General features: G+C 39.7%; 1 protein-coding gene across 1 annotated transcript; it reads left to right on the forward strand.

The window, feature by feature from the left end:
* The first annotated feature begins 2,901 nt into the window (after window positions 1-2,901).
* dap3 (death associated protein 3) lies at window positions 2,902-9,027 on the forward strand. The gene is made up of 12 exons (XM_086079621.1): window positions 2,902-3,292; window positions 3,792-3,905; window positions 4,030-4,131; window positions 4,230-4,338; window positions 4,430-4,522; window positions 5,275-5,405; window positions 6,339-6,419; window positions 6,992-7,156; window positions 7,232-7,291; window positions 7,365-7,451; window positions 8,612-8,729; window positions 8,813-9,027. Exons 1-12 carry the CDS (start codon window positions 3,254-3,256, stop codon window positions 8,896-8,898), a joined length of 1,185 nt encoding a protein of 394 aa, XP_085935747.1. The 5' UTR covers window positions 2,902-3,253; the 3' UTR covers window positions 8,899-9,027.
* The last annotated feature ends 177 nt before the right edge of the window (window positions 9,028-9,204 follow it).

The raw sequence follows: 9,204 nt of genomic DNA on the forward strand, positions 1-9,204 counted from the left end.
TTACGTTGTAAGACATTGATCGACCTCAGATGCTTTTCCACATAAATCAGCCGGACTGAATTTTGGACAACATGTCCACTTTATGTCTGATCGTTCTCTCACATTGGTTAGATGTTGCAGGTCACAGCGGACCCGCTGTGACCCGCTGTGACCTTGCGCAAAATGGGGCCCCTCACAGAGGATGGATAAACTTGTCAAGCAGAATTTGCTAATTCCTCATCTTGCTTTTCAGCCATTAAGGGAGAGGCTTTTTTTTTTTCAAAAGTCACCACAGTGTGCCCAAAAGTGTGCCGCAAATGAGTGACACCTTTCCAGTCATACCTTCATTCTCTGATAAGTTAAACTGACTCACTCGGGCGTAGAGTTTTCTTAAGGGGGGGGGGGGGGGGGTTGGGCTGCTAACTCCTGTTGAGAAAAATGAATCAATACATTTCAATGAAGCAATTTTAGAGGAAAATTAGTAAGAAAAAGTGAGACTGGAGAATTTTAAATGTTAGGCCAGCAGTCCAGAACAATGATGAGTGCCAAAAGGAGGCAAAGAAGAAAGGAAGACAAACCGTTTGGAACAAGTGGAGTAAATGAGATAAATGTGATAAAAGAGCCTCTGCTCGGAAGGATGAAGGTAAAGGTTTTTACGACAAAGGTGAGGTCAGCCATGATGTACGGCTTAGCGGCAGCGTTGGAGGTGGCGGAAATGAAGATGTTCAGATTCTCTTTAGCAGTGACTCGGTTAGATAGGATTAGAAATGAGCTCATCGGAGGGAGGGAGAGTGCGTACTGTACATTTGAAGAAAAGATGATGAGGATGGAGCTGCAAGACGAGAGAGGGAGAGCGAAGAGAAGGTTGATAGCTGTAGCAAGGGATTTCATGAAGGCAGTTGGTGACTCATGACTCATTCATTTTAGTAATACCAATATTAGTAAACTAGCTCACAACTCAGGGCATCCATGTGACGCTTGCATGGTCTCCCTTTGTGTGTCTGGACTATGACTCATGAATTTTTAGTAATAACTCAAAGTAAACACAGTCAAGATGTCCTAAATAGATAATCTGTTCCAACGTCTGTCGAAATCAAAGCCGTTATTTACTGTTAAGACACATTTGTATGATTTACACAATCAGCCTTTCAGTCTAAACTTTAATGATAAAGCCGTAATGTTAAGGTTTTCCTGACCTGTGTCGCAATAAAGAGTCATTCCTTCATTTTCCATTCATACCTACTATGGTCAAATTCCGACTCGAACAGGCCCAACGGTAAAGCAAAACCCAAATCATCAGTTTGACTAGTGCTATGCAACAATTTTTCCTCGGGGATCAATAAAGCCTATCTTATTTTGAGTAATACGATGCAATTATTGTTTATAATCATAAAAGTAAGTAATCAGAGCCGAAAGCCTCCCCGATCCCCGGGCAGACAATGCAGGACATTAATCGCTCAATTGTTATCACTGATGGTGATATTGTGCCCTTGTGGGGGGGATATGTATTAATTTGATGACTGCAAAAGATGCCGACTCGGGGCTCTGGTATCTGGGACAGTTTTCCCTGCTTGGCCTGGTTGGTAATCAAGCTTTTGCATAGAGGATTAACTAACGCTTCAGGAGGCCCTGGAGCAACATTTTTTTTAATGCTTTATCTTCATCCGTCGCCTCCCACCTTTTGTGCTTGTGCTTGCTACGCTTTCGGTTCGTGTACTGACCCCAAAACATCCAGCACACAACAATGTGTCAATTACTTATGGAATGTTAACCTTTAAAAAAAGATTAGTGCACATTTGTTCAGCTTTAACCATGTATAATAGTATAGTGGCTATAAAAAAGTCTACACACCCCTGTTTAAATGCTAGGTTTTTATGATATGGGGAAAAAATGATAACCCTGATTAACCCATATTAATTTTCAGCTGTTCTAGTATGCTTTTCCTGACATTATTTTTGCTTTCGAGCAGAAGCTTGAAGGTTTTGTAATAACTTTGACCCAAGGCTCATCCAAAATAATCCAATTGAGGTAAAAAAAAGAGGCCGCCCCCCTATTTGGTCAATTTGACCCAACTTTTTGGGTTGTTAAGCGCCCCAATTTTTTGAGATGTAACAAGCTGCCTGCAAGCATAAACGCAATGATGGAGCGTGCTGCATCATTTGACCGCAGCCAGGAAGTCATGTGACATAAAAAAAAGAGGCAAATTAAAGAGGAAGGGGAGCAATTAACAAGGGAAGACAGACATATTACGACTCATAAAAGCATAAGGAAAGCCAAAAAAGTAAGCAAGTGGTGTCTTGCAGCAAGATGGGTAGATTATGTACAGTATCATACGGGCCATATGGAGCAGCCATGGGCGAGTGGTTTCAGGTACACTCCTGCAGGCAAAGGATGATAGTGAAGATGATTTTTAAGTCAGGCATATAAGGGTAGTGCCCTGCTAATTTAAATATAGAATAAAGTAAAATTGTGGAATGTGGAAATCCAGGTCAAGCAGAAGCTATATAGTAGTAGCACAGAAAAAGCACATGACTATGAAATTACTTTAGTTGTTTTTTAAAGGCATGTGAGGAATAAGCGGTTAAGAAAATGGATGGATACATGTGGTAGTTACTTGATTACTCAAAGAAGTTGCTGGGAGGGTGGGGGCTGGTGTTTGTGTTTGTCTTGCAGCACAAAAAATTTTCATTGTTGGGCACTCGCTTGTTTCACTTGCATGCTCTGAGTTATGCTTTAGCTAGTAATGTAAAAAGAAGCAGCTGGGTGCAGCAGGATGAGGGCCGACTCACTGCATGAAACAGAGCCACACCTAAAACGAGGCAATTACAGCACGGCAAGAAATATGCTGTAGAAATATGTCCGTAATTCTTTATCTTTGGGATGTTTACACGTTGTTGTTTTTGCCTGGGAGTCGTGCAACCTGATTGGCGGTTGTGAAACGTCACTTCCCGTCAGGCAGGCTGCGTGATGGCGGCGCCCATGACGTATTTGGCACATTGACTTCTACCGCAGTCGTGCGTGCGGTTTATCCTCCACGTTGTCCTGGAATGTAAACCTTAGGATAGCGTTTTATAAACAATAATTCAAGACCGGGCGCGTTGGTAAATGTATCTGTATGTTTGTAATTGCTGAAGTAATAGCGTCTGTAATTTATTAGCCTGTTAGCCAGCTAGCTGTGACGTGTTTACATAAGGTGACAGGACAGTGCCGAAAAAAAAAGACTTATTAGGCACATTTGGGTAAAACGCTTGGATTTACTTTGGTATTGCAGAAGATGGCTCTTCACAGAATGTTCTTCAGGCTTCGGCAAACGGTAAGCTTGGAAGCAAGATTTTATAATGCATAAATCTTCAATTTACGCAGTCAGAGATCCATCCATCAATTTCACCGATCTGTCCATCCATCCTTCTATATCTCTATTTTCAGTCACAATGCATTAATATACAGTAACATAGTAGGACCCCGTGTTAGAGGAAAAAAAGATGCAGCAGTTTCATTCCTTAGGGCAATTTATCATTGTAAGCCACGGTAAAGTTATGTACTGTCTGTTTAAGCATAACACTGTCCTTAAATATTAGACATGTAAAAACCGCACCCAAAAGTTGTACAAAAAATATGTTACATAAATTGTATGTAAATGAATGTTTAACACAAACTTTAAAAGATTAAATGCAAAAGTTAAATACACTTGCAAAGAAAAAAATTATACATGAACGTCAACAATGTACTCTTCTGGACTCATTAAAACAACCTTTAACAGGATAATCAGTTGTCTAGCTAACAAATGTTTCTGTATTTATATTTTCTTGTAGGTGACACATGTTCGGTGGCTTCATACAAGTGGAATAGGCCAGCAGCAGGAGGCCTTGGTAGTTGAGCCAGAACCAGAGCCTTTCTCAGTCTTTAGAACACAGGAGAATGATCCAGTAAGTAAAGCTGCTCCTCGTCCACATATCAGCATGAATGTGTGGTGCACAGCAAGTGTAACATCATTTGTTGTGTGAATTTGCATGTTTTTGATTCGTTCACGAATTTCTGCCCCATATTAAGGCTTGTCAGTCAGAGAAGCACATTGGACAATTTTACACTATGCCGTCTGCTCACATCCGCACCGTCTTCCCTCATGGCCTCCCTCGGCGATATCAAAAGCAGGTTGGTTCCACATCCACACAATTATCTGCTTGATGATTTCTTTCTTCTTCTTTTTTTTTTTAACCAGTATATTTTAACTGAGAGCTTACTGTGTGTAGCTGAAGACGTTTAACGAAGCGGCCGTGATGGTGAGGCAGCCCGCCCTGGAGGTCATCTCCTACCTGAAGGAAACGGATCTAAGCAAACCCACACAGCGATATGTGTTCTGTATCCTTGACAAATTCATCACACAGTCTGAAAGACAATACGCAACAAAAGACTGTCTACATCCGTGTATGAACCTTATTGATTTGTTCAGATGGATTAAGGGGCAGCGGCAAGACATTGTCTCTCTGTCATGCCGTCCACTTTTGCTACACGCAGGGATGGTTGGTGCTGCATATACCCGATGGTGAGATTTTTAAAGAAAAATGCATTTGCGTAGGCATGGACATTCTAATCTGTTAGATGATTACTTGATGTTTGTATTATGATTTTAAAGTTGATTATTGCCTTGCGTAAGTGCTTATAAAATAATGCCTTAAAGTGCCAATGAAAAATATCGAAGTTTGCAGTGTTGGAACAATGCTAACATTCTACCAGATTCAATTGAATCCCAATCATGGTAATGCAGATTTAGGGGATTCGGAGTTATAGAGGATATTTCAAATACCAGCAATAGAAATTGACAGTATCGTGGTGATTGTTCTTTAATATGGATCCCTCTGTTGACAATTTTTACAAGGAAAAAAAAAATCTCAAATTGGATGGCTGTCTCTTGAAAATGTACTATTATTTTCCTGCAGACTTTTAAAAATCTCAAATATAAAAAAAATTCTCTCCAAAAAATATACTAGTTTTATCTAAAATATATTTAAAAAAATCCCTAGTAAATTAAAACTTAAGAAGATATGCAATTTTCTCCAAAATAAACTTCTTTTTTTAATCCTCTGCCTATAATTATTATTATTATTATTTTCAGGGTGGCCTTACCAATGATTTTTACTTAAAGCTATCTATGTCACAACTCCTCTGGCATATATTCTTCTTAATATGACCCTTGCATGAAAACAGGATTTCATAACATTCAGAGAAAAATATATATAGCAAGTCATCAATTGATTGCCAATCAAGTAAGCGTTTTCAAATATTTTCTCCACGTAGCTCACAGCTGGGTGAAGGATTGCAAGGAGCTGATCCCTTCATCCTTCCACAACTCTCGCCTCGACCAGCCTTTACAAGCCACCGAGTGGTTGCGCAACTTCAAAATCACCAACGAACCTTTCCTGTCCAAGGTAGAAGCGAAACGTGACATTGCGTAGCTGTGCGATTGAATAAGTCTGCATTCGCATCGAGCAGTAAGTAACGAGGCACATCGAGGCAGTAAATTTGAGGCTTCATCGTGTCGTCACAGCAGGTCGGGTTACACGCCGAAGCTCATAAAGCAGCAGGCGCTCGCCGGCAGCTGCAAGGCACGATGGGCTTAATTATTTAATGAGACATTAATGCAAGTCATTATGCTTTGGCACGTTATAATCTGCTTGGCTAAATTAAAATATAATCATTGGCGTGCAGACAATGAGATCTTTCTGTCAGAAATATAAAATGTACAGTTGGACAGCACAGGAATACTCGGCACGCACTTCCGTGAGGTCAATTGTGATATCTAATTGAATTCAATACAGAAGCTGTGGCAAAAATTCTACCTTTAAAATGTTCAGTCTTGATGAAGGTGACAGTGCGTGTTATTCTTGACGTTTAGACTTAAAATTGTGTATTATTTTTGTTTCTTAATGTATGAATAATTACTTTTTTTTTCTATCTGGAAATTACATAGAGTCATGATATTTGTGTTAGAGACTGTCATATTTGTTTTTCTTTTTAAATTAGTTTTGAGAACTAATTTTTCACATTGGACTTTTACTGCAAATGTAAAAAAACAAACAATGAAAATAGCTAATTACATTTCACTTTTGCTGCTAAAAGGTTCCATTTTCCTTTAACTCTAAATTTATATTTTAAATGTATTTTTTAAGCTAAAAAGCAAAGAAATGACATGTTTGTTGTTTTTCAACAGAAACTGAAATTCTTAGAAAAGTTGCCGAATGCTTTTCAAGGGATAGCAATAGTTGTTTTTGTTTCAAAAGCTACTGCAACAACACAAACGTCTTGTTGAGCAAGTCTAGTCACATTAAAACATAATCAACTTTTGACTCTTTCTGCTGCAGATAAAGACAAAGCAGCGCTACGTGTGGACCAAGCGAGAGCTCACAGAGGAGGGAAGCCCTCTTGGCGAGCTGGTGGATCAGGTTGTTATTTTCCAGCCTCGGACTTCTTTCATCGCATCAGTGCTTGAACTTATCTCATGCATGAAGCCCTTTATAAAAGTAGTACAATGAACCCCCATTGATTTCTGGAGATGCGCTTCAGCCACGCTCATGATAGGTGAAAATTCATGATAAGGACCATATCAATTCCTTTTTGTATAGTTTAAACCTTAAAATTCAGCACGTACTTACTACCATTTAAGGTGCGTCTGATTAACCCCGAATAAAGTTGATATGTTGTAGTAGGCTTTTTATGACTTTTTTTCTAATCCTATTTTACAGCACAAGGCTATGGTTTGCAGAGAGCTTCCACAGCATTGGTTTTAAAAAAAGTATCAGTAAAGGAGAACCACATTCTCAGTGATTTTGAATTCATCTCTCAAAAAGATTATATCGTGGGCAGTATTTTATTTTAAAATGGCCTGGTCAGAGCCATCAAAAAGCCAAAAACGGGGCACAATACCGCCTCTGGGCGCATAGATTTTATTTTTTATTTTTTTTATCCACTGTAGCTGTGGATTGTTGTACTCAAACGCTGCGTGTTTCCATGTCAGGGTATCACTCGCGTAAAGAGCAGCAGCGACGTGGTGGGAGCGCTGATGAAGGAGCTGAGGCAGCAGAGCGGGCAGCCGGGCTGCGACTTCCGCCTGGTTGTAGCCGTGGACGCCGTCAACGCCCTGTGGGGCAAGTCCAGTATGAAAAAGGAGGACAAAAGCGCGGTGAGTAAAAGCCAGCAAACTTTCACGCCATCTTTGCGGTCGCGTACGTTCTCACGTGGTTGTGTTTGCCGCCAGGTGGATCCAGATGAGCTCACGCTGGTATATAATCTGAGGAAGATGATGAGGAACGACTGGGTGAGAAGACGTGTGGCTTAATTATATTCCCCCCCCCCCCCCTCTTTCACATGTGACTAACTTTTGGTTTCAGATGGGAGGCGCCGTCATCACCACTCTGTCACAAACTGGAGCTGTGTACCCGCCCAAATCGTACCTGCCTCAGGAGCTGCTGGGAGAGGTCAGACCTCACTAGTCTGATGCTTTGCTAACTTGAAACACAGCAGATGAACACAAGGTTTTATCGAAGTCTAATAGCCCAGCGGCAGAAGCAGCAGGCACCCGCTTCGTGTTCTGCCAGCCTCTGTAGCGCGGGGCTGCTGGCTGTGCCATTGCGCCGCGGCAGCACAGACACAATGAATGAGTTGATTAGCACGCTGTGCTAAGTGCAGTGTGAAAAAGGCCTTACTGTAACATGCACATGTGGGCTTGAACTACACATCCATCTTTTTCGGTATCAAGGTGTACAAGGGCCACAATTAAAAGGAGAGAGAAACAATACTGTGAAAATAGACTATATAATAGATCTGATTAAGTTGATATTTCTATGAGACTTAAGTTGAAATATTCACAGAAAAGAGGCACAATATTTAGAACCATACTATTCTGATTATTCTTTTCATTTGTTGATAATACGGTCATGATATGAGAAAATTTTTATAAATGTATGAGAATAAAATTCCTAATATGGGAAAATAGGCAGTAATTAAATTTTGATAGAAGTAGTCATTTACAGAAACACATTTTTTACTATTAAAAAAAGTCCGAAAATTTCTACTTCTACAACATTAAAGTTGTATGATGGGGAAAATAATTAAAATGTTATAATTCTACAACATATTCAAAGAAAAAAAAAGACAGAATTTTATGGTAAATAAATAAATTCAGAAAAGTTATAATTTTCTAAGAATAATAGTCAGATAATGAGACTTAAGTTTGTAATGTTACAAGAAAATGTATTAAATTTTACAAGAATAAAGTTATAACATGCTGAAATTGAAACCAATAATATTACGAGAACAATGTCATAATATGGAAAAGCAAGCTGCAATATTAAGAAAATTAACTCGCGTAAGTTATAATCACAAATGTGTACTTGCATTAAGGGAATTGTTGAGGATGTTTCAAGTGTCACGTTTTCTCACACCATTGACACTTGCATTATAATGTAATTGTCCAAATATGTGTCCTGAAGTGTTTTTAACCAACATTTAATGATTATACCTCTTAAGGTATGTCTCAAACCTTTTTTGCATTTACACTTATGTGGGAATTTCAACATTTAGTCGAAGGGGGGTTATAGACGATAGAGACTCTAAATTCTGCCCATTTGTCATTTAGAGGGGCTTTGACAACATGGACCCATTTATCCCAGTGTCGGTGCCCTTCTACAGCGAGAAGGAGTTTGAGAGCTGCCATCTCTACTACATGGACCGCAACTGGCTGCAGCATCCAATGAGTAAGAGTCGCTTCCTGTGCTAGATGTGTCACTCTGTAATACAACCATGTGTACGTAACGCCTATCTGACGTTTCCTCCTCAGGCCGAACAGAAGAAGGCAAGAAAGAGCTCATCTTCATGACTAATAGGAATCCAGCGTTAATGGACAGAATTTGCGCATTCCTTTGAAGTCACCTAAATATCTGTGCGCAAGAAATGGAGAAACTCAATATTCGTCATGTCTATAAACTGTATCTGTAAATTATTCATTTACTATGTTTACTACTAATAATAAAAGCCTTCTTTTTTTAAATTGAAGGTGTGTCGCCTTTGCTTTTCTAAACGTGAATGTGAGTACGAATGGTCGAGTGCTGCGTTGCGATTGGCTAGTGACCGGTGGGTGTACCTCGCTTCAGCTCACCCAAGATGCTGTGGAGGACAAAGTGCTTTGGAAACTGGATAATTGATAAAAAATCATGATTTAGCAGACTGGGT

Source organism: Leptonotus elevatus, chromosome 6 (genome assembly GCF_054856555.1).
Source record: "Leptonotus elevatus isolate MCC_2025b chromosome 6, RoL_Lele_1.0, whole genome shotgun sequence".
Taxonomy (NCBI): Eukaryota; Metazoa; Chordata; class Actinopteri; order Syngnathiformes; family Syngnathidae; genus Leptonotus; species Leptonotus elevatus.